The 26788-nt window shown below is 36.7% G+C and overlaps 1 protein-coding gene and 1 long non-coding RNA gene across 4 annotated transcripts in view; one reads left to right on the top strand and one right to left on the bottom strand.

The window, feature by feature from the left end:
* Window positions 1–26788, top strand: part of LOC134754495 (uncharacterized) — a 400626-nt gene that overhangs the window by 307453 nt on the left and 66385 nt on the right. The window lies entirely within an intron of this gene.
* On the bottom strand, window positions 2201–26535 carry LOC134754255 (USP6 N-terminal-like protein). 2 transcript variants are annotated; one of them, XM_063690461.1, is made up of 6 exons: window positions 26038–26535; window positions 20908–21736; window positions 20592–20827; window positions 19476–19537; window positions 5665–5848; window positions 2201–2817 (listed from the first exon to the last, which is right to left on the bottom strand). In XM_063690461.1, exons 1-6 carry the CDS (start codon window positions 26178–26180, stop codon window positions 2439–2441), a joined length of 1833 nt encoding a protein of 610 aa, XP_063546531.1. In that variant the 5' UTR covers window positions 26181–26535; the 3' UTR covers window positions 2201–2438. The 2 variants fall into 2 exon arrangements, with proteins under 2 accessions (XP_063546531.1, XP_063546530.1); XM_063690460.1 differs by having other exon boundaries at window positions 2222–2817; window positions 5656–5848.

Consider the following 26788-nt stretch of genomic DNA (forward strand, 5'->3'; position numbering starts at 1 on the left):
GACTGTCATTTACTTACAGTTACTAAATACTTGATTCATAAGCTGACATACTAGCACAATCGGATTAAGTCTCACCTCGAAATCCTTCCAAACTTTTTCATGTCCACACTATTTGACATTTGGGGACCTCGAGGAATCGCAGCCATCTTGGAAAATGTGTACCATCCTGGAGAAATTTGCATTTTACTCTAAATATACGTTCTCTATGAAAATATGGTGTAAGGCGACATTAAAGCTTATTAAATTCTACACGAAAGAAAAACATCTTGTTATAGAAAATAATAGCTGAATCCAGATTTAGCGCTTATACACTTTCAGGGGATATTCTCTTAATATGAAACTTGGAGGAACATGATTTTCACTTTCTATACATTTACATTTGTACACGTTCTACCCCAATATCAACATTTTACTCGACTGCGACTTAAACAGAAAGTAGGGTTATGGGTTTAAATACTGAAAATCAGTACATTCTGTAGCTCAGGATACAGGACGGATTTATTAAAATGACATATCGGTAGATTTCTCTTGACCTTCACAACCTGTTTACACCTGTTTTATTAAAGAAATATAGCAGCCGCCTTGAGAGGACGCCGAATAGTAAATCATATTTTTACTTCTAGCGCCTTAACTATTGAGTGGATTTCAATAAAATAGACATCAGTAGATCCATAATTAGTATACGAGTGCTATGCAATACAGATTTACTGAAATAAATGGAGGAAAAATGTTTAGGACTTAAAAATGTGACTGCAAAAACAGATTTTAGGTCTTAAATGGGGTTTAAACAATAGTGACAGTAATGAAATTTGACACCTACAATTTCAGGGATCCCTGTTTTCGTGTCATAAAATTGGAGCTTCGGGGACCACGGGGATCAAACGCCATCTTGAAAAGTATAAGTCTTTTTTGGTTTTTCTGTTTTTCTCGGAATATCTGGGTTTAATGTGAATACTGTGTATAGCGAAACAAAAGTTTATTAGGTTCTACACAAAAAAGGTATAAAACACCATGTCCCTAAAACGGAGCTTTCTTCTAGAAATATGGCTCAGAAGTCAAAAGGTTATACTTATCATCTCCTACTAAAATTTTATTTTAAGACGGGTCAGAAAAAAATACTTGTATAATTTTTTTACCAATTTCTGGAACACAAAAACATTATCTACCCTACCACGAAAACTTATTAACTTATAAGCTTCCCTTATAACTTGTAAGCCCTATTTCTAGAAAAAGGCTTCATTTTTGGGACATGGTGTTGTATAACTTATTAGTGTGGAATTTAATAAGCTTTCGTTTCGCCATACACAGTATTCACATTAAACCCAGATATTCCAAGAAAAAAAGAAAAACCTAAAAAGAGTTATACTTTTCAAGATGGCGTTTGATCCCCGTGGCCCCCGAAGCTCCAATTTTATGACACGAAAACAGGGATCCCTGAAATTGTAGGTGTCAAATTTCATTACTGTCACTATTGTTTAAACCCCATTTAAGACCTAACGTCTGTTTTTGTAGGCACATTTTTAGGTTGTACACATTTTTCCTCCATTTATTTTAGTAAATTTGTATTGCATACATAGCACTCGTGTACCAATTATGGATACTGATGTCTATTTTGTTGAAATCCACTCAATAGTTTAGGCGCTAGAAGTAAAAATATGATTTACTATTCGGCGTCCTTTCAAGGCGGCTGTATTAATTTTTCTTTAATAAAACAGGTGTAAACAGGTTGTCATGGGCAAGAGGAATCTACCGATATGTCATTTTAAAAATTTCCGTCCAGTATCCTGAGCTACAGGGTGTACTGATTTTCAGTATTTAAACCCATAACCCTACTTTTTGTTTAAGTCGCAGTCGAGTAAAATGTTGATATTGGAGTAGAACGTGTACAAATGTATAGACAGAAGTGGAATTCATATTCCTCCAAGTTTCATATTAAGAGAATATGAAAGGGTATAAGCGCTAAATCTGGATTCAGCTATTATTTTCTATAACAAGATGTATTTTTTCCGCAAAGTTATCTAGAACTTTTTTGTGTAGAATTTAATAAGCTTTACACTATATTTTCATAGAGAACGTATATTTAGAGTAAAACGCAATTTTTTCCAGGATGGTACACATTTTCCAAGATGGCTGCGATTCCTCTAGGTCCCCAAATGTCAAATAGTGTGATACCTTTAATTAACATACATACCAAATTTCATATCATTGGAAGGATTTCGAGGTGAGACTTAATCCGATTGTGCTATACTATTAACTTTCATAAACATTCGGCTTCAACGAAATTACACACAATGACAAAATTTTATACTTTACAAAGATCAGATTCAGGGATCGGAAGAGATTCTAATTTACTATATTTATATTGCGTTGATTGACCATTTCCAAAATAATACCTAAGTTCAGATCAATATTACCTAAACACTAGTGGGCCTAGTGGCTTACTTTAAATCGTACAAGTCAGAACGCGTATCTATGTACCGTTGCGTTATAATCCTCCCGGAGTCGACGACAGGTGTCAAAAGCTCTTCGGACGGCACTTGTATCCTGATTCTGTTATCGGATGGCATATTACTGGCTCCGTTGCTCGCATAGAAGCCGAGCGAGAGCGGTTTGTGGTGTTCTTCAGAGTACGGTTTGTACTTGGAGGGTGAGATCGGGTGAAGGTGGGAAGGGTTAGCCGCGAGTGGATTGTAGGTGACGTGTATACGCACGACGTCGTCCGAGAGCGGGGAGGTGGAGGGCGGGTGCGGCGTGGCGCGCGGCGTCGAGTGCGTAGTCGAGGGCGCCCGCTGGATGCTCAGCCCGCAAATACCGGACCTGAAAAAGCCGCCGCCATTATTTAATATTAATAACATATGGATCATACGAAGCGCTGGTGGCCTAGCGGTAAGAGCGTGCGACTTACAATTCGGAGGTCGTGGGTTCAAACCCCGGCTCGTACTAATGAGTTTTTCGGAACTTATGTACGAAATATCATTTGATATTTTTCATATCTCATGCTCTGAAAGTGGGTGGTTGTTGTTCTAAAAAGTACGCAGAAAGTGATACGTTTCTGCTCTAGTGCAGAAAAGTGGTGTACTCCTCTGCGTCACCGTCCCATGAGGGTGGGAGCAAAAATTGAAAAATAGTGTCTTTATTTCCCCGCCTGGAGCATTTGGTAATTTTTCTAATTTTACTAATCATGCATTGAATCGTTTTTGTTAAAATATATTATTCTTGATTTCTTTTGTTGAATTGTATTTACTTGATTTCATAAGAAGGGAACCAAAAGGAAAACACCAAAAATATTTTTTTAAAGCTTACACTTGCGTAAAAGAGCAAAGACAGTTATTTAGCATATAGTGCTGAATAACAGTATATTCATAAAAATAAAATAAAATATAAGATAAAAATTGCTTATTTCATTCATTAAATATTAAATTGTAATTTAATATTTACATTTTTTTAATACTTTTATTATGTTGGCTAAATGACTGGGATGCCATTGATTGGGAGTTTTAGAACGAAAAAGTAAAAAATTGAAAAGTAAAGCGAGGTTTAGACTAGCAAGAACTTGCATGCTAGTCTAAACCTCGCTTAAGAGGCAATCCCGCTGGGTTTCGTTGATTTTTGTTACAATTAACAAATCATTTTAAAATTACAGCAGTTAGTTAAAATTTGTGTGTTTTCGTTAATATTGCAATCTTAATGTTTTTCGCTAGAGGTTATATATCTTCACATATGAAAAGTCTCCGATTGCAAGTAAGTCCTTCGGAAAAAAATCATGGCCGTAGGTAGTAGGTTTATTAGATATTTTAATTACTGATTTTGCAAAATTACCTTGTCTTGTTTGGTTTCCTCGCATTCGACATGAAAAGTAGAGTGTTTAACTCGGGTGCAAGACACCATTTCCGTCTCGGACTATTGGCGCTCTCACTGCCAAACTACCTCGACAGAAATGGGTGTCTTTCAACCCTTGGTTAACAAACTACTATACTCCCATGAGCCGTGGCAAAATGCCGGGACAACGCGAGGAAGATGATGAGTTACATAATTAAAAAAAAGGGTTCATAAAATTCAAGACGAGAATTTTAAGATCTAATTATGTACCATTGCACAGATTTTTTTTTCTGCTCCAGCACTAATAGCAGCAGTGATATCTAAATCAACTTCATTAGAAGCGCGGCGCGTGGGGTGAGCCGGCGCTTATCTATAGATCATCAAGAAAAAATCGTGATTCAGCTGAAAGTACGGGTCGGAGTCTATATATTGAAATCAGTCATCTGAATTTTAACCGTAATTGTAGCTGGTCAGTGCCTCATAGTTGGAAAACTGTTTAAGGTACTACATCGGTGGTCAGTGTGAACGAACGAACGAAAAAAAAAAAAACCTTAACCTTATGCTGAATACGAGGGTAGTTTCTCGTCTACCGTGCCCGCGTGCTCCCGTTGAAGTTCGAAACGTCGAGAAGCGTCGAAGCGAAACATGTCGAGCAATCTTCCACTTAAAATACGTGTGTGACCCGTTTAATAAAATTATATTCACTCATTGAATCCATTCGCGCCGAGCTATTGTGAATTCATTATAAATGACAGGTCGATTTCCCAAAGTTGTCCGAACAATCTGACAGTTTACTTAATACAAAATTGGCTACTAATCATTCTGTGATTGGGTGAGAAATTGGTCCATTGATCTGTCATTTTAGTATCACTATCACTACGCCTAAGTATCAATCTTATAAAACAAAGGCCCCCGCTGCGTGTCTGTTTGTGTGTATGTATGTTCGCAGTAAACTCAAAAACTACTGAACGGATTTTCATGCGGTTTTCACCTATCCACAGAGCGATTCTTATAGAAAAAATAATAATGATCCATTCTTACTACCATTTTAATGATGAACATGAAATTGTAATAGATGATGATTATGATACACTGATTCCAAATGCCAGTACCTCATCAGAGATTTAGAAGTGCCGAATAATATTAGATTGAAGAAGACATTTTTGTTATTGTTACTTAAAGTATTTATTTTAATTTATTTTGTATAATTTTGTGTGTGGTGTTTTTAGTATAATTAAATACATACAAGTTAATATGTACTTATCCACTTCGAAAAAAATATTTTAACATAATGGCGACTCCGTGGATTCTAGAACCACGGCGAGCATCCAAAAGTCCCAAGCCTAGCTGTGAGAGACGGACAGACAAACGCACGAGTGATACTATGAGGGTTACGTTTTACGTTACGTTTACTGTGCGCCGTAGTGGGCTACCGGCTTTTTAGCAATATACACTAGCAAGTAGCGCGCCTTACATGGTGTGCCACGGTTTTGCATTCATTTAATAAAATTGTATAGTCTATATTGATTGACTTGTATTTTTGTAAGAGTTTGCTGTACCTACATGGTATGTACAGTTGCCATCAGATATATCGAAGCGGCCAAGGTGTTCACAATATCTGAACACGCGCTCTAACGCCTAGACAATAGAGGCGTGTTCAGATATTTGTGAGCCCCTTGACCGCTCAGATATATCTGATGGCGACAGTACAAAGAAAGTACACCCGAACTAAAAATAAAGAACACTGTTCTGTTATTTTGTTCCAAGATACTTTTATTCGGGTATGGAGCCGTGGCAACCAGAGTTCGGTCGCTTACATCTACAAAGACATCTCACCCATCTGACCCAGTGCCGTCGTCGCTGGCGTTGCTGTGCGTGTCGAGCGAGTTGTCGGGAGCGTGCGAGCGGCCGCTCGAGAACACGCTAAGGTCCGCCGTGCTGGTCACCGACGTGTCGGCCAGCGAGCGCCGCGAGCCCAGCGCCGACACCGAGTCGTCGCAGCGCGCGCCGCCCGCCACGCCGCTGTGCTCTGTCACACAACACCCACATAATGTACAAGTGTACACCCAACTCACACTACCAACTCTATAAATGCAGCTATTACGATACCGCTTCACAATTCACCACGTTAACTCTCTGATTATACCTAACATACCTTATCGTTTTGATTTGATAAGTAAATAACTAAATTACGAGCCTGAAACCATGATTGTCAGTTTTATAAAGTCTTAAACAAAATTAAGGCAAAACGTTATCTGTCACAGGGGCGTATTTACTATCCTGGCGCCAATTTCACCGCGCTGACAATTGACATCTGACACTGACAATTTTCTGTACATTTCCGGGTCAATAAATAATGACGGTACCACGTCAATAATTGTTTGTTGGGCATTTGTTGGGCCATCAATTAACAGCGAATTGTCAATATTAGGTGACAATTGACACTGCGGTGAAACAGGGCCCACGTTGTAAAAATCCTGCTCAGGCACAATACTACACATACCTAGTAACTTTATACATTAGCGTTTGCGTCAAATCCGGTAGTTTTGATTTTTTGCAGACTTGTTGGCCCAATGAATAATCCAAGTTTGAGACCTCGAGCGCCGAACGCAACTTTGTTAAAAACCGAAAAAAAAAACCGCGAAAATTTCTGAATTTTTAGATTTGGGCGAATATAACCCTAAAGGACTAGTTTTTGATAGTACATTCTCTACTGGATTACAAGTAATTGTCTATACTATTAGGTATACCAAGTAAGTGATGGAAGTGACTTCCGTTTCCTGTTATTTTAGTTAAACGATATATTAACGTAAATCGTAGTGACGCCGATTCGATGGAGAGTTAACATGTTAAAATTGCAGCTTTAAAATCGATGTACCAAATTACATGCAAAATGAAATGTAAATAAAAACTTACCTCACGTTCTTTACAAACACTCACATTCTCAAGCAAACCAAACTGTGCCGACTGCCGATGCACATGCATTACGTAATGAGTGTAATGAAAATCTCTGCTCATACTTGGCTCCTCAAAACGACGGAAAACACATTAGATAACATTATGAAATATATTTATTGTATACACTATTTACAATAACGTTACAAATTTATGTAGTTGTGCTTTCTAGTCTTCCGTTTTTTTCTTATAAATAGGTAACTGGGTGATTTGGCGGGAAAAGAGTTGCTGGTGCCTAGTACAGGGGAGCGTGGGTCGAGGTGGATGTCGACGGAGGCCAGGGAGGTGCGGAGGGGGACGGCTTGCGAGCGCTCTGGGGGACAAAAGCACATCCATTCAATCCTACAAGAATACTACACCACTCACACTCTATAACATATGATACTGACAAAAAACAGTTTGGTCGGGTGGGTGATTTTTATATTGTGAACGTGGCACAGAATTAAATATAATTAAGTCTCGCTTAAATGCACTTGGTTTTCGGAAAGCACATGTAATGTTTAAAAAGTTAACGCCTTATGTAAAATAAGGTAAATAACAATAAGCGTCAAATTAAGTGTGGGCTTGCTACAAATGTATGTGATATCTAATAAAGTTTGTAATATCACGTACCACTTAATTATATGTTACTGTAATGTGTTTTTATTTCATTTATTTATTTGTATTCCTCAGATCACCACCGGCGGCAAAACTAAAAATAAAACGAAAACATGAAATTTACTCTAAATGTGTTTAATTTTCAGCGAGCACTGCATAATGGTCCCATGTGGCCATAACTCGAGGAGCAAATATTCATACAATGTATATACATTTCAATTACAATATACATATTTATTATATTTATGGTTGACTATATCGCTTCGCTTCTTGAAGCCGATGATTTTTATTTCTTACTAAAGTTACTTAAAGATAAATTAAATAAAACACATAATGTTATTGCTACATTTGAATGCGTATTAAGAATGGACGATAGGGGTGGGTTTATGTAAAACGATCAGTGGACAGTGACGGCACTCAGTGTGAGCAGAGATTCAACACCACAAACAGAACAAACCATTTCTTTTATCATTATCATTAGGTAATACTAAGATTTGTTGTGAAGTTTGTAAAAAGAAAACATTGTTTAAAGTGCTTGGGAAATAACGAAGTACGAGCGTGATAAAAAGTTTATGCGAAAGTAGCGTTATGAAGTTAGCGCAAACAATGCAAGATGCAAGATATGAGGAGTGCGGCCAAGCGCGGCTTGGGAAGCGATTAAACTCTCAATATAACCACACGAGCACACGACGGTTACATTCTCCTCATATCTTAAAACAGCGTGTTAAATGCGGACCGTAAGCGTTAATAACAACATAAACCCACCGCCGTATCACCAAATATTACTTTGCTAGTGCATATACATCTTAACGCATCATTCGTAATTATGTTACTAAAGTTATGAGGTAAGTACCCACTAATATTGGTATACTTGTTTGCAAACGAATTCATCGTACAAGAACATGCAAAACACGACTCTGAACCCAAGTGAACAATAAAAAACGTATAATTTCTAAATAAAACAGCCAAATCATGTATTTTTCATATTTTCAAACGTCATAGACATGACATCATGTTTAATTGCGTAAAATACGTTTGTACACTGATAACGTGCCCTAAAAACAACAGTTTCCACGTCAATTTAATAAACAAAGTCACATCATCAGCATATTAGTAATATAAAGGCATGAGTTATGTCAACTTAAAACGTGGCTCGCTTTAATTCGCTGTCATTATCTATCGTTAGGTACTTTAATACATTAGGTACAGTACACTAAACGTTCTTACAAAGGGCCACTAAGTGATAACAATCATAGAAATATAAATCGGCCAAGAGCATGTCGGGCAAGCAAGAATATCCCTGCCAAATCGCAGTTTTTTAGCACTAACAATCACGGAGAAGAGCCGCGGACGGACAGACAGACGGAATTGGTGAAACTATAAGGGTTCTCCTAGTTGACTACGGAACCCTAAAAAGGCATAAAATTTATGAAAATATAAATCCTTATAATTTTTAGAGTTGATAATTGTATGACGACAGTCATTAGCATTACATTACAATTTGACCAAAGAAATTTTTTGCGTCGTAATTTTGTACGATTTTCATTATAGGCCATGTGGGCTCAGCCAAGCATAGAGTTACACTTGTATGTCTTGTATTTTAATAATAAAGCTTGCTTCTCCTACGACTGTTTACACTTTTTTAGGGTTCCGTAGACAACTAGGAACCCTTATAGTTTCGCCATGTCCGCCTGTCTGTCTGTGGTAGTGCTAGAAAGCTGCAATTTGGCATGGATATATAAATCAATAAATCCGACAAAGTCGTACAATAAAAACTAAAAAAAAATTTTTTAGGGTACCTTGCCTACACGTAAAGTGGGGGTATAATTTTTTTTTCGCTTCAACCCTACAGTGTGGGATATCGTTGGATAGGTCTTTCAAAACGAATAGGGGTCCTCAACAAACATTTTTCGATAAAGTGAATATTTTCGGAAATATTCGCTTCGAAAAAAAAAATTGTGTTCCGAACCCTCTAAGTTCTGAACCATGGGTCCAAAGATATTAAAAAATTGTAGAAATAGAACTTAAGAAAGGCATTAAATGAAAAATATAGCGAACATGATCAGTTAAGCCGTTTTGCGTTATCGCAAAAAGTCTCCCCTTCATAGTAAAAAGACGTACAGCCACAGTTAAACATTACGACATTAGATGGGTTTTCATTTTAAATTTAAAATGTAATATAAAAATTACTTATTTCACTCATACAATTGTTATTTAATTTCTCTAACAGTTTCTTTGGCTGAATGAGTAATGCCGTTGACTATTGGCAGTTTTAGAACGAAAATGTAAAAAATTCAAAAGTAAGAGATACTTTAATTAACAAATCGTTTAAAAATTACGTTTTTTTTATAAAAATTGCAATTTAATGTTTTGGCTATGGATACGACCTGACATGCAGTATCCGATTGAAAGTAAAAAATCATGGCCATACGACTATTACTTTAATTAAGTACTGAATATGCAAATTTGCCTTGTCTTTTTCGTTTCCTCGTATTCGATGTTAAAGGAGGTTGTTTAACTTGGGTGAAAGGCACCAAGCATCATTTCATCCTTTTGTTAACAATCTTCTATACTAATAGCTCCAGTTTAGTCTATTGTGACGGAAGGGTAACTACGGAACCCTACACATAGCATGGCCCGACATGCTCTTAGCCGTTTTTTTTTTTTCAATTTAATTACTTTTGAAGTTCCTTAAAGGGGCTCACTGATTACCAGTCCGCCGGACGATATCGGCCTGTCAGTTGTTCGGAACTGCCAATTTTTGTTCTAACTGACAGGCTGATATCGTCCGGCGGACTGATAATCAGTGGGCCCCTTAACTGATGATCATAGATAAGCATGTAATTTAACAGCGACTTCAAAGTTTACATTGCAGTTTTGCGGTAAATAAAAAAGAAGTTGCATATCAGCAGATTTTGGCATCCTCAGGCCACCAGTAAAAAAATATTGCAGGAATAAAAAAAAATACAATCTAGTCTGACCTACATGCAGGCGGAGCTAAATGCATAAAGTTATTTAACTAAATATTTTACAGCCATGAGTTGAGAAGAGATATAAAAAATGAAAAGCCGTGCCCCCGAGATCGACTGCCGAACTAGATAGGGCGCCATATGTTTTGTGGTAACGGTAACTGACTTGCCAAACGTCAATATGTGATGTGCCAACCAGATTTACCGTATCATATAGGTACCGGGCCGTGTAGCGCCATCTATATATACCTCTCGCGTCGAATGATGATGCCCATGACATTTCCTTCAACACTTTTGATTGGGCTTCATTGAAAAAATATAGAAAAAAAAATGGTTCTATTTTATTTAGGAAATAGGTGAAGCTAGAAAGTTGAATATTAAAAACAAGAAATCTTGTCTCTTTCGAGTTCTCGATTGACGTGAAAACTATGTAACCTACAACAATAAATTACAGCACTGTTAAGTTATCCGCGATTATATGAATGTAATGTTGGCCGTTTTATTTTAAAATTATTTAATGGGGTTGGTCGGTCGAAATAATTAGCAGATGGCGCAAGCGTAGCTTGCCCTGTCAGTCCCTAGAATTGTGTTTTTTTAATGCCTTGGATGCCAGCCTTTTAAGCCAAATCTCAAAGATAAAGGGGCAAGCTATGATGGCGCCATCTCTGCAAACCTTTGACAGTTGCCAACCCCATTGAAGCTTACCCAAACAAAACAAAAAATGCCTGTTTTTGATAACCCATGCTAACCTTGAGCTCTGTAACTTTGACTCTGCATTGACAAAAATAGATATCCACTAAGGATTTTTTTCGGACCAGCGAAACTATCACACTATGTACCTTCAAATGTACCTATATCTGCTGTTACCTATCCTTGTTTCGTAAAATAAATGTTTATTACTTACTATCTACACTACGAATAGCACGTGTGAACGAGTAGTTTCAATTCATATTAAATTTGATGACTTACACATATTGCCTGAAAAGCCTTTTTAGCTTAATTAGCACCAAAGAGGATATAATAAGATAGAGCGGTACTGTCATAGTAAATTTTGTAACCTCTGTAAATTCACTGCCATCTATCGACATACTTGAACTTGAACTTAACTAAAAATGAAGATTTATAAAAATACGATAAAATGTATTTAAACATGGATAAATAATTTTTTATTTGCATTTATTATTTTTATATCATTTTGACCCATGTTCTTTCACTGATATGCGTTAAAATTATAAAAATAACAAACGAAACCGTCAACGCCCTCTATACGAGAGTAGGCCAAAACTAGTGGCGGCATCTGACCGAGAATCAAATTTTCGTGAGTTTCGAGGCACGTTTTTTCCTTAGACTGTATCCATCTATTACGGAGTTATATCTATCTTTGTTAGCACAAAACTACCTTTTTTAATACAGTTGCTCAAAAAGTGCTACTTTACGTAGCTGTTTAGCGTGCGGAAAGTTGGTTTTCGCGAACTAGTGCTTTTCACTTTTCCAATTTTTTTTTTAAATTTATACTTGTTCCAATTCATGACTACTTCTTGATGAGTGTTAATATTAGTTTCCTATAAACGTCGTAACCAACATAAAAACCTACTGTTAATGTAAGAATACGAAAAATATACATATTTCATATTTTATTACTTACCTCTTCATCATTATAACAGGTTTTTTTTAAATATTGAAGATTGAAAAACCGTTCTTAATAAGTTGTCTGAATGGAACGGAATAGCTATGGAAGGTAGAGGTAGGAATAGCTGCCGAAACGCCTGTCAAAGAAGAGGTGTTTTTTCTTACTGCAAGCTAAGTTTCCAAAGGCAACATCCGATATTGTTTTTATTCCTTACTTGTTGTTTTTATTATTTTTTCGCAACTGTATTAAAAAACGCCGTTCGATACACGTGCGGAAATGTCATTACTTCACGAGTACCGAGATATCTTGCCACGAGCCGCAGGCGAGACGGTGCTGCACTAGCATCGAAATGTACTATTACGTGCAACGTGCATTCGTAATGCAGATATTTTTGCAACTGAATTCGTTAGTTCACCGCTCGATACGTGTTAATTTTACAAGTTTTAGTTTAATTACGGTTTAAGTATCTATGACCAATTATTTAAATAACCTATAAATTTTAACCAAATTACATTTTAAAGGTGGTTTTCTTATGACTTTTAAAATCAACGATTAGTATAATAACCTAATGGCTACATTGCACAGCGCTATTTAATTTCCAATTTGTCTTTTCTAGAATTTAACAATCTCCTCCCGCCTTAGTATAAACAACATAAATAACGTCACAAATATCCAAACACATGTATTAGATTTCACTTTCACAAGATAACAAGTACCTACTACAAGTAACAATTACAGCTATTAACTAGTCGTATCGGTAATATTCTATCATATGGAATTGTGACCTTTCAACTTACAGCGTATACTATTTTTTTAATAATAAGACTTTATTACATACTGCGGGTACTGTCATGACCACAAAATATTGCTTATTTATGCTATGTAGCACTAAATAATACCTGAGCTGCGCTGATGTTAGAGTAGCCATGTCAGTTTGTGATAATAACTCCGCATGCTTAAATAAAACTATTTCATATGTTTATTTACTTTGCTTTCTGACCTTTTACAGTACAGACAATATAATTTGCACTCAACAGGGTTAAATAGACTCATCTAAATAATAAATACTTTTAATTGAAAGCGCATAGCGCAACATAAGGTTATTGTATGGGGAAATACAAGAACCTTATGCTGACATGTCATACGAGTACAGAGGTTCAGCGACGAACGATAGTAGTAGGGGCATTTCACGCCAAGCGGGCAGCGAACACAATGTCAGCTTATAGAATTTGCTGATATTTGGAATAGTGATAGTAGTAGGGGCATTTTACGCCAAGCGGGCAGCGGACTGATATTTGGAATTGTGATACTGATACTACTTACTCGATGTCCTGAATTTATGCATATCTTTATTTGGCATCAGTTCCAGTGGTGAAGAATATGGTGTATTACTGCAATGTTCTGCCACCAGTGCAGCACTAGCCCTTTTAGTAGACCATAGAGTAACGTGTACATACTGTACAGTCGCCATCAGATATATCGGAGCGGCCAAGGCGCTCACAAATATCTGAACACGCCTCTATTGTCAAGGCGTCAGAGTGCGTGTTCAGATAATTTGAGCACCTCGGCCGCTCCGATATATCTGATGGCGACTGTACCTTTAACAGGTTTTTGACAAGTTTTCAGATATAATAAAATATGACATTAATGCATCAAGGCGGTTTGTTTACAGAGGACCTACCGGAAAACGTGAATCCGAAATTTCGCTATTTGTCTCTTTATCGCTCGAATATGCAAGAGTGACACTTGTGACAGAGATTTTAGATAACGAAATTTCGATTTTCTTTTAAATAATTTATTCATTTGCATATTTTATTCTGATTTCACGATAGTCCCTCAGATTGTGGTAGTAGCGCCCCCTACGCAAAGTTTCGCATAATATGTATTCCCTATTAAAAAACGGTCTCTGAGAAAAACGCATTTAACTGATTTGCAAGACCGAAGTGATCCCATAAGTGTTCCTTTTGTCAAAACAAAGTTTTGCACGGAACACTAAAAATGGGCGAAATCGGAGGAGTGCATTTTTCAAACGCTTATAGAGCTAATATTATTAAATAAGCTGAAAAATAAGTTTCATGGTGCTTTTTATACATTAGAAAGAAGGTTAGCGTTCTTGACGTGTCTTTTGAAAAACACTATTGGAAAATAAGTCATAGAAAATATGTAACAATTATAAGTCATATAAGATTATTTACATTCTTTTGCTATCATAAGTAATGATTTTAATTACAAACTTTTAAAAAGCGATTTCCGATTGAGCTGATTAAGCAATATTTATTTATTTAATCTTTATTGCACAAAAGAAAAAAATATCGTACAAAAGGTGGACTTAATGCCAAAAGCATTCTCTACCAGTCAACCTTAAGGCAAAGCAGAGACTGTGGGCATGTGAGAATATTATGATTACATGGAGCTGATCTAATGATGGAGTCAGGAGGTGGCCATAGGAACTCTGTCATATAACAACCACACAAACTAAGCAGAGAGACTGTGGGCATGTGAGAATATTATGATTACATGGAGCTGATCTACCTATAATGATGGAGTCAGGAGGTGGCCATAGGAACTCTGTCATATAACAACAACACAAACTAAGCAGAGAGACTGTGGGCATGTGAGAATATTATGATTACATGGAGCTGATCTAATGATGGAGTCAGGAGGTGGCCATAGGAACTCTGTCATATAACAACAACACAAACTAAGCAGAGAGACTGTGGGCATGTGAGAATATTATGATTACATGGAGCTGATCTAATGATGGAGTTGACTTGACTTGACTTGAGTCAGGAGGTGGCCATAGAAACTCTGTCATATAACAACAACACAAACTAAGGGATGTACCGAAAAACTGTAAAACTGTAAACTTGAAATGAAAAAAAAAACTGATGCAATTGATAATGATTTTTTGGATTTTGGGTTACTAGAATATGAAGCTACTTTTAATTTAAAGAAGAGAGATAAGAAGATCTTTTCTAGCGCATTCAGTGGCAGCTTTTTACGGAGCTGTTTTTCATATATGCCTGCACCATCCCAACACCTGCTGGAGTTGTTAAAGTTTTTTGGCTGTTTTATCCTTCTCTTTTAATACACTCTTGATTTGAGTCCATGAATAGTCGAGAGAACGGCAGTGCAGGACGTATGGTGGTCTTACTTTGCTCATCGTCTATTACAAAATACGACTTTTTGTACGAAGGAAATTGTATGATTTTCGACTTGGCCCAGAACCCTAACAACAATAACCAATCCTAACTTTTGTACGAATCTATATACTATGATTATTTATAGTTCGTTTCACTTAAGCCGCATATGTACCCCAATTTTTCACGATAAATATGACGGGCATGCGGGGGCGGGCGCAAATTCTATTACCAAACAATCTTTCTGATGGTCCTAGGGTCACTTGTTCCTAGAGGTCTGCCACTTCGAGACCTCTGTTCAAGAGACAACGTACAAAATTATTCTTCACCTCAGCAGCTCGAACAAGCCTACTTTCGTAACTCCCTGGAGTGAGGAAAGTGCGACTTTCCTCACTCCAGGGAGTGAAACAAAGTAGCTTTTTAATTTAGTGAAGGCCATGAACTGCCACTTCATATTTTATTTTTTTGTCTGAATTATTCTGTGTAATTCGAAATACATTTTAAACCTGTAATATGTTCTCACTAGTGAGGTGAAAAATTATGTGTGCAACACGAGAGCAAAGTTATTTTACATCTCGTGTTTTTGAGTCCCTCGCTACGCTCAAGATTCTAACTTAGAATATTTCGCTTTCTCGGGACTCAAAATAAACACTCGCAAGAAAAACCAACTTTCTTCTCTTGTTGCACAAATAACTATATTGCACTAAATGCACGAAACTTCGAGGTAATTTTAAGTGTATCGAAAGCAAGCATGGAGAAAGTTGAAAATTTTCTTGCCATTTGGAAAAGATTCAATTTCAGCGATCTCTTCTATTCACCGGTGTAACGTCGCATGGCGTAAAACCAGAATCAATTATATTGGAATATAAAATTTAATAATAGGACTTTTAACTGCGGTTAAAAAGCTGTCGTCATCTTGCTTGGAAATAAAATTACAGCCGTTTGAAATTTACAGTTTTTTTTTCGGCACAGGCCTTAATTATTAGTTGCCTGTCGAAACAAAAGTACAGTCAGCGATAAAAGCTTGTACAAAAAACCGGAAATGAAAATTTCAAATCAAAATTTAGCTTATAGTTCATAAAGAATACCTGAAAAGTTTGAGTATGGGATCTGCATTAGTTTTGGAGATACATGAGTTAAAGTGCAAAAGAGCCGGTCTGAGCGTTGTACCTACTGGCGATTCCTTAGTAACCCAGTCAAACCTTCAATTCAAAAAGGGTTTCACATAGGAATGAGAAATAATAAGCTGGAGACATCATGTGTGGGGGGGAGGGGGGGGGGGCAGATGCCGCAGATGCTCCGCTAGCAGCAGGCACGCCGTTATGAAGTTTTTTTTTAAATTTCAACAGCGATCTCCGTACGAGTATTGCGCGCACTGTTGTGATGTTGTCCACTAACCTACCCCCTAATACAAATACTTACGCAAACTTACCGGCAATAGTTATTTGTGCAACAAGAGTGGAAAGTTGGTTTTTCTTGCGAGTGTTTATTTTGAGCCCCGAGAAAGCGAAAGATTCTAAGGTAGAATCTTGAGCGTAGCGAGGGACTCAAAAACACGAGATGTAAAATAACTTTGCTCTCGTGTTGCACACATAATTTTTCACCTCAGTAGTGAGAACATATTAAAGGTTAAAATGTAATGAATAAACAGAAAAAAAAAGTATTATAATATGTACGATACGATAAGATACGATACGAGACGAGACGAGACGAGACGAGACGAGACGAGACCGGACCGACCGTACCGTACCGTAAAGTACCGTACCGTACCGTACCGTACCGTACCGTACCGTACCGTACCGTACCGTACAATAATTTTTTTTTAATAAAAGTATGAAGTTCATGGCCTTCACTTAATTAAAAAGCTACATTGTTTCACTCCCTGGAGTGAGGAAAGTCGCACTTTCCTCACTCCAGGGAGTGACGAAAGTAGGCTTGTTCGAGCTGCTGAGGTGAAAAATAATAATAAATGCTTATTGTAATTTTACTCCGTATCTGTCGCTCCTTTTGTGACATGTAATATGTAAATAAAATGTATATATTTAAGTTCTCATTTTAAGTGAATTGTACAAATTCTGATAAGAATAAATAATCTTTAAACCGAAGTTTATATAAATTCGATGTAAACTTATTATTTTCGGTTTTTCGTATGAAAAAAACTAAAAGTTTTATAACTGAGAAAAACACCAATCAGAATTGTATAAAATGCAATATTATTTAAGCTTATTTTTCAATTTATTTAATAATAGCTGTACGAGTATCAGCGTTTGAAAAAGGCACTCCTCCGATTTGGAAAAAAATAAAATTGGCTAATAAAAATAAATTAAAAAGGACATCGAGTAGTAGAACTATTCCAAATATTAGGAAATTGTATAAGCTGAGATTATTTTCGCTGCCCGCTTGGCGCGCAATAAGTGATGGGCGAGCGGAAAGTTTCCTTTATGGAAAACTTTCGGTAACGTAATTTACTGAGAATGTTTCCGCAATATTCTCCTGACGTGAAAAATAGGGAAATTTACATTTTTTTGATGATTATATTGTACTTTTCTTAGTGAGTAGAGCTGACAAAAGAGTTACTTAGTAATATTACAAATGGAATATATAATACATACCTAAAACGGTTTCTAAGTTAGGGATAGAATATTTTGAAAATTTAAATTTAATAGAAAAATTAACGTACATATATTAGTGCCCCATCATTCAATAGGGTTTTAAAAATGATTTCAAGGTATTTAAGATCATTTTTTGCTTAAATAAATACTTTGGGAGATAATCGAACCGAAAGTCTTAAGAGATTATGATTATTATGAACCTGAATCAACAGTTTCCTAGAGTTTTTCATTATTTTTCTAGCTAAACTTTATTTGTTTTGCTTTCTTATATTTGTATAAAATTTAAGAATCTTAAAAAAATCTAAGGAAACGTGTGTACAAGAAGAGCGTATGTTCTAAAGAAACTTACGGCAGTTATGCCTTTTTGACGGTACCACTATTGTACCAAAAAAAAGTTAGTAGGTAACTAGGGACATTATGTGACCTCAGCAATGAACTTTCGAAGAAACCAGTCTCATCGAGGGGACTAATTGATGCGTTCACATGCAGTTATAATTTGATTTAACAAAACTAGCACTTAAATATATGTCAATCACTAAAATGCATTTTTTAAGCATTTTTTTGCGAGAAACAACGTATATAAATGTTATGTATACACCATATTTCCAAAATAAAACATAAATTACCAAGGAAATTTCCTTGCAATTTATGAGAATTTTACGGCAATTTATGGAAATTTACGAAAAATTAATGAAATTCAAGTGAAATGATGCTGGTTTCAACGTAAGGATAAGGAACCTTGTATTTCTAAAATATTTCATCATTAAAAAAATCTAGTTTCTATCCAAAAAACACGCGCTTTTAGATAAATTGCCAGTTTTGGAAATGTTTCCGTAACATTTCCGAGAATATTCTCTCAATCGGAAATATTCTCGGCAATTTCCCATCACTACGCGCAATGCCCCAGTACCCAGTAGTCACTTCACTACCAAACCAACCTGACATAAAAACTCAAACAAAACATCTAGTAGGTTTTATAGAGGCAAGCATGCAGTGCACTTTAGTTTATATAATCTAAATATGTAAATTAAAATTAAAAGGAATGATTGTTGGTAGTGTCAGTACCTATGCCATTCGATCTTCATCATAGCTAGAACTTTGCAACAAATTTTTATCTAATTCTGGCAAGTATTTACTAAAGATATCTCATGCATATTTCGATGGATCGTGGTTATTTTCTTTAGAGTATTTTTCTTAAAATACATTAGGTGTTCATAATCGCTACTGGAATGTATCCATAAGTCAATGTTCCACTCGGGCAAGTTTCTATTTTACCAATCTGGCAATTGCCGTCTGACACTTCCGTCTCGTGCATTTTCGTCTCAGCAAATGGATAGGCACTAAGGATTATCAGTGTCAACAGACAATTCTCAAGTTAGTCAAATTGTGTTGGTAAAGACTCGAGTCATGGGAGTCCACGATTTTAAGACTTGACTGGGTTTACAAGACTACAGTCTACTTGATGGTGGAGTCATTATTATAGGACTCGAGTCCTTTAGTCACTTTTCAGAAATACTCTACAAAGTACACGACTTACGACTCAAGTCTCAAAAGTGTTTTTAAGTGTGCCAAATTCTTCGAATTAATACGCGAAAGACTAATTCTTACCGACTAGGTGAAATCGAGGGCACGTCATCGAAAGCAGGACAAGTAGTCATACGCGCATCACAGTTTTACAGATGCGTAAAGTGGTCAGAGCCTAAGCTCTCCAGAGAGGAGGTGCTCGAGGAGTACGGAAAATTCTCCAAATTACCTGACACAGTGTCGCTTTGCGACACGCGGAGGTCCTGCAGCTCCAGTGCGGCTTTATCGCGTCTGCAACAACATTAAGTCCAGCTTCAATTTTCTACCAATAATAGCCAGCAGTAACAGCAGGTACTGGCAGCCGATCAGTAACATAAGCTGCTTCGAGACCGGATGGACCTCAAGTCTGTGATACCAGTGAGTTTCTCAGTTAGTCAACATAGTTTGATTACTAATACCTAGTCTAGCCATAAATTCGGTTATAACGTAAATAACACATAACAACTATAAATTAAATATTATTGAAACAACTTCAGTATTATCAAATAGACAAACTAATGACGAATTTAAAAAACATAATGGTTATTAGATTTTGTCATCTCTTGCGTATTTACGTGCTTTTTAATGAAGTAGCGAAGTGCCTCAAAAATACGCACGCCTTATTCACCACCTCCGTAGGGAATTTCGACCCAATAGCTTTAATTTTTTTCTGTAACAAACTATTTTTTATGTATCGCGTAGAGCAGGCCTTGTTCTCTAAGATTCATAACATTTTTTTTATCCAGTGGATCAAACATTGACTTGACGAGAGTCAGTAAGTTGCCTCAATAACCTTGGTAAATTAATCCATATTCAGGTTTGGGAAGCAGGAGTTACGTCTTTTCTTCTTTTTTAACAAAATGTCAACCTATAATCATGGAATACGGTGTTGCAAATAGGTTAGAAGTAAGCGTCTATTACGGTATTTTGTTTTACTAAAACGGATAAATTTTTCGCAATAATTGGGCTTAGTGACCCTTTTATCTGGGCCTGCTCACAAAACCATAAAATATACGAGATGATAGTCTCGCAACACTTTGTTAACTACATCTGCCGCTTCCTGTCACCTGAATATAATTCGTTGTATAGTAGGTACTTGAAATAGTTAATAACTAGTGTAGATAACTACAGTCGACTTGGGCACTTTAGCCGGTCCCATTTGAATTCAGAAATGGCATAATGCCGTGGTAGGTACAGGTTTAGAGTGTAATTCATGCATCTGTGGTCATGACTCGCATTACCTCACCTCACATTACGAGTGGCTCAGTGCTTCTACCACTAGAAGACTGTTGCAGGAATTTTGTACCTTAATATCACAGTGGCTCTGGCTTGTTTCTCGGTATCGGAGAAGGTGTCGGCGCGCTGCCCGATCTTGGACTTGTCGTCGGGCTCCACGAACACGCCGAGCGGCCGCTGCGGCAGTTCGCTGGGCGGCGGCGGACCCGGGTAGTCCAACTTGGCTCGGCGGAGCTCCTCCATCGAACGTTCTAGATTTACTATCACAATATCATCCTCGAAACCAAAGTCTTTATGTAGTTTTACCTGCAAATAAACAATATTGAATTACCACTTAACTAAACTGCCAAGTAATTTAATATTTAAATCCAAAAGTAAATACACACCTGAATATAATTAACAATAAGATCCATATCATTCAATTTCATTATAGCTTTTTTATGAAGCTTGAGTATTGTATACGCCATGGCAGTAACCACTCTCTCGCCGTCGAGAAGATATATATCCCACACTCGTAAACACAAACTGAAGGGCACACGCTCCACAAAACATACAAAGAACCACTTGAGTGAATATAGTATTGCATCCAACCCATACTTATCAAAATGCTGTTTTAACTTGGGCATAAACTTTGTGAGTATCTTATCATGATGGCCTAAAAATCGCGTCAACTTGGGAAATCCTTCGATATACAGTCCGTGCATGTTGTACCTGGTGTCAGACAGCAGGATGGCGAGTGCCCAGAAGGCGTCCTCCTCGTCCATGTACATGAGCAGCACGCCGGCCAGCCCCGACATGCCCTGGCAGTACCCCACCTCCGAGTTGTACATGCTGTACGCGCACAGTACGTTGAACAGCGAACATTGCTTTTCTGAATACCTCTCTCTGTAGAATTGGTGTTCTCTAAATTGACGATTTACATCAGAGTCTATCTGCCTGACTTCTGTAGACCATTGTTTAGCTAGCTTCAACATTTCCTGATATTTACCAAGTTTCTCTGTTTTTATTCGATTGATGTCAAGTAATTTGCACCATATTCGCGGTCGTAATGAGAGTGGCAGGCCTTTATATGTACGCTTGTGTAGTTTTTCTTTGCTAGCTGGCGAGTCCCAGTTTTTTAACATTTTTACCCATTTCTTTTCTCTTTCGACTTCTATGTTGATTTTTTGCGGCGCCGTTTTTTGAGGCAACCGCTCGTCGTGGATAAATCCATATCTGGAAATGTTTGCATTCGTAATTAAATTAAGGATAATGCTAATAAAATAATCAATGTTTGGGATAATATCATCATTCATGACTAACAGTGAATTTTACGTCGACGGGACAGTGGATATTAGGCAGTAAAGTATTAGTCACGTCACTCTCCCGCGACAAAGTGCGTCACCACCAATTAATGGCCAGTTCATAATGCTACCCATCCACAATACAATCTACATACTTGACCTAATTCATTTTATACCACTATAACGCAATCACAGAAATCATTATAATTTACGTTTGATATTAAGTTATTTTAGATTTATGTAGGTACATACTAGTAACGTCTATAAAACTCGATTTCCTCCAGCTTGCCCGTTTAAGAAACTGTTTTGAAGAATGAAGTCAAATGAGCTCCTACTATCCCAACTATATATTCTTATTTGACTCAATTTATTATACTGAACACAGTTTCATATTTATTATTTCTGTAATATTCGCATTGCTATCCCCAAATAAGGTATTGTAGTTAATGATAACATTAGAAAATATAAATAGGGTTCAATAGTATGGGTTCAAATAAAAAAGTAGCTAAATATGTGTAACTATTTAGTAACATTCGCAAAAGCAGAATAAATTAATACATTGTTTGCCATGAACATCCTCTTAGTTGTACTCGTACCTATTAGTGCTAGGTACCTACATTTATCTTTCATTTACACCAAATGCAAATAAGTGCGGCAACTCGTTTATTGATGCATACTGTCCTCATAGTACGGACGGCGCGGCGTACGTATGATCTACTACGTCATCTGATACAAGGAAAAGCCCCATGGCGCACGTTCATAAAAGTAATGCTAAGTTTGGAAAAAAATAGTAAAAACAATTGGAATTGGCCGAAAAACGAAAAAAAGTACCACTTCCGGTTACAAAAAAAAAGTGAAATTTGAAAATGAGACTGGTGGCAACAGATAGGAATTTATATGTAGCTTCAACCAGTCGTCTGCCAGTTCCTGTATGGCCGGAAGTGCGTCTGCCGGGCACTTAAAGGTATCCCTGGTAATCCTTTAAATGCCCGGCAGACGCACTTTCGGCCATTTGCGAGCTGGTAGACGAGTGTTTTTCTGAATCTACATGTAAATTGCTCCATGATGCCACCATGCAGTCTCATCTTTGTATCAGATGACGTAAATTTCACTTTTTTTTGTAACCGGAAGGGGTACTTTTTTTCGTGCTTTCGTCCAATTCTAATTTTTTTAACTATTTTTTCCAAACTTAGCATCACTGTAATGAACGTGTGCCATGGGCTTATCCTTGTATCAGATGACGTAGTAGATGAATACGTACGCCGCGCCGTCCGTACTATTATTACAATACATCCGTCATAACGTTCATAAACAGAATTTTGTTTAATTTGTCTTTTATCTAATAAAACCATAAACGAAAATGACATGCCAATGACTTTCCTTGTTTCATGATATTCACAGTTAAATCATTAAATTAAGAATATCAGTAGGAATATAGGTTATAGGTTTTCGCGGGCTTGGTTTCCGCAACTCGACGTCGTATATTGCGCCTATTTTGCGTGATCAGTAGGAATATAAACAGTAGGAAATCGACTATTATGCAAAAAAAATCTACTTAGGTTGCCCAGATCTAGCAAATGCAATGTTGGGAAGGATCGCGCGTATTTCATAGTTACAATGTGCAGGGCGGCGCGGAAGCATTGCGTGAACAATTCGCGAATGGCACATTCGCCCCCGAATCTGAACGCACCTTCGAGTTTGCTTCTACTGTAATAGCCTTGGTACACGACACCGCTGGAAATTCCAAAAACTACCGCTAGTTTCAAAAGATCACTGACAACCTGCCACCAAGCATAAGTGTTCTTTTAACACAGACACATTTTCATTAGTAAGAATTCATACAAACTAAACTGCTCAAAACATTCAGAAGTAACCACATTGCGATGCATAGCTTTTAACTAATTAGACTAATGACTAATAGATGACAATTTACCACTTTTAAGTAGGATTCAATCAAATTATTACGAGTATACTAAGTACACTTCTTACAATGTCCAGTCATGCTATTACATCCATATTTTATATTAAAATAAAAGTGAAACTAAACACATAGTAAACAAGTTTTTAGCAAAAAAACTATTTTTGGTATACGCTTTTATCACTGACTGTACTTTTCTTTCCACAGGCAACTAATACTCATCGAGATCATTCTAACAACCCCAAACAAAACAAAACTTGCATTGGTTTATCACAGAGTTCCCATAGCCACCTCCTGTCTCAATCATCAGATCAGCTACATGTTATCATAATATTGCATAGTCATCTGATATACATATGTAGGTATGCAAAATTTCAGCTCAATCGGAAGTTGGGAAGTAGGTTAAATTTAGCTTCCAAGATTCAACTAACATACATACATACTAACAGGGCAAGTTAAATAAAAGCTTATAAAAAGTAACATCATTTCTTTATAACAAGGTTTCTAGAACTGGGGTGTGCAATTCCAGGCATTACTCAGTGATCATAATGGTGTTGCTGCATACCCAAATAGGAGGTGACATTAATAAATAAAACTGGGGTGTGCAATCCCAGGCATTACTCAGTGATCATAATGGTGTTGCTGCATACCCAAATAGGAGGTGACATTAATAAATAAAACTGGGGTGTGCAATCCCAGGCATTACTCAGTGATCATAATGGTGTTGCTGCATACCCAAATAGGAGGTGACATTAATAAATAAAACTGGGGTGTGCAATCCCAGGCATTACTCAGTGATCATAATGGTGTTGCTGCATACCCAAATAGGAGGTGACATTAATAAATAAAACTGGGGTGTGCAATCCCAGGCATTACTCAGTGATCATAATGGTGTTGCTGCATACCCAAATAGGAGGTTACATTAATAAATAAAACTGGGGTGTGCAATCCCAGGATTTACTCAGTGATCATAATGGTGTTGCTGCATACCCAAATAGGAGGTGACATTAATAAATAAAAATCCCTGTCTTATTTTAGAGACATTTTTCTATGATGAAGAGGTTTTGCCACCATCTTGGATATTAAATAGGAGTATGTGGGGTTTTAATATTGAGAAACCATGATTTAAACACTCATGTTTAATCTCAATCCAGTTATTTGTGTTAAATATTAGTCAATAAATACTCATAGCAATACTGATAATACTCTGAAACCCACACCACACAGCAACACTATGCAAATGTGGCGTGAGCTATGTTGAGAAGACATTCCAGACGGTCTTCCAAATCTACAATAACTTGATGGGCTTTACAAACTGACTGGCAATTCATACAGTGCAGTCTTGCCTGTTTTTCTCTATCACCTAGTGAAAACAATTAAATTATTGAAAGACGAAGCAAATAACTAGTCACACATTATACTAAATAAAAACAATTAGATTTAGTAACTTTTTTGGTTCTTTACTGTTTCTGAAAAGAATGAAATTTCATAGTAATAGCTAAAATGTTTAATTAGGATTAATATCCAAAAATTCAATATATCTTTCAAATCAGCTATTTATTAACACTACTACTATATTGTGAACAGATTCCATCCCACTGTGTAGAGTGTAGACACTACAATATGTAGCATAACAAAAACCAGGTGATATGTACAAGATGTAAGTGTTATAAAATAAAATTAATAATAATATAGTGAGGGTGGGTCAACTATCTCTGCCACTAACTGTATACGTATCAATATCAAGAATAATGTTATCATGTCACACTGCCAGTTCTTATTCCTGTTTTGTACTTGATATTTACTGGTTTCCTGTTAACATACCAATATATTAACCTTATAACTTAAATTAAATGATCAAATAGAACAGATACTTAAATAAGTATTAGTAGATGTTCTTGTCAACACAACAACCTTTTAGATTAAGATAAGATAAGATAAGATAATAATTAAGATAATAATTTATTTCATTTCAATCTTAGTTGGTAAATACATAGTGGTCGAGTCCTCCTATTAGGTATGAAGTACCTATATCAGGAGACCTCGCTCTTCCAGAATTACATTTTTTTTTAAATCTATACTAAGAGAAGTAAATAAAGTTAACATTAACATTAGACTTTTAGATTGGACTTTAATTTATTCAAAAATTCCACCTGAGATTAATGTTTTGTCCTAAACAATAATACTGAAATGTCATTTGAAAATGTTTTGGGCAGTAGCAGTATCATTTATACAATGTGCTTGCATTTATTGAAGACAAAATGGTTAATTAATCCCAATACTTCTCTTCCACTTTATTACTGTACTAAACTCACCTGTCAGTTTTATGGTATGTCTCATATTCTGGATCCTCCCAAGGGTCTATCTGTCCGGCGAGATTCTCCCGACCCCTTTCGTACCGTTCAAAGATACGCTCCCGCTCCTCGGCAGCTCGAGCCAACAATGATTCCTTATTCATAACACGGCCTGACTGTTCCACATACCGAAACACCTATTCTACCGCCTATATTGCTATCTGACCTATAACTATTCACATTTAAACCAGAATATAAATCAACCATCACCCATTCCGCCTCCTTAACATCACGACTAGCAACTTTTTCCTATTCGACACGATACTACATTATGTGACGTATGTCATCTTTACTTCCTTTTCAAAAAAATTAACATTGCAATTAAATTTTAGCGTTTCTGTCTACGTTCAAAATAATGTGAATTGCACATTTCACGGAAACTACTCTATCGAAACAATTTGTTCGCCTTGACGCCCTTTTTTTAATTATGTTGGAACTGGTGGTTGAGCTGGTTGGTTGGCAATAAAAGACGTTTTTTTTTTTAATTTTTAACCAAAGCAGTACTTGCAGAATCAAGACCAATTTTATTGCGCAATATTAAGGGTCCTCCACACTCGTGCGCGAATCACGGCGCGAAGGCGCGAACGCGAGTGTGGAGCAGGCTGAGTACGGGACGACCACAGAGTATCGACATACCCCCTTATTCATAAACGTCTGCTAAAGTTGACAAGCCGCTAATAATCATTTGTCCCTTTCGACGTATTAGTATGAT

The sequence above is a fragment of the Cydia strobilella genome, chromosome Z (assembly GCF_947568885.1).
Source record: "Cydia strobilella chromosome Z, ilCydStro3.1, whole genome shotgun sequence".
NCBI lineage: Eukaryota > Metazoa > Arthropoda > Insecta > Lepidoptera > Tortricidae > Cydia > Cydia strobilella.

What these genes read in the sequence shown, in the direction of transcription:
- LOC134754255 (XM_063690460.1), bottom strand. Translation starts at nt 26,180, where the DNA reads ATGAATAAGGAATCATTGTTGGCTCGAGCTGCCGAGGAGCGGGAGCGT. An exon ending in AGAGCCACTGTGATATTAAG is followed by an intron (nt 19,538 to 20,591) that starts GTACAAAATTCC and finishes ATGTTGTTGCAG; the next exon opens with ACGCGATAAAGCCGCACTGG. An exon ending in GACGGCACTGGGTCAGATGG is followed by an intron (nt 2,818 to 5,655) that starts GTGAGATGTCTT and finishes CGGCTTTTTCAG; the next exon opens with GTCCGGTATTTGCGGGCTGA.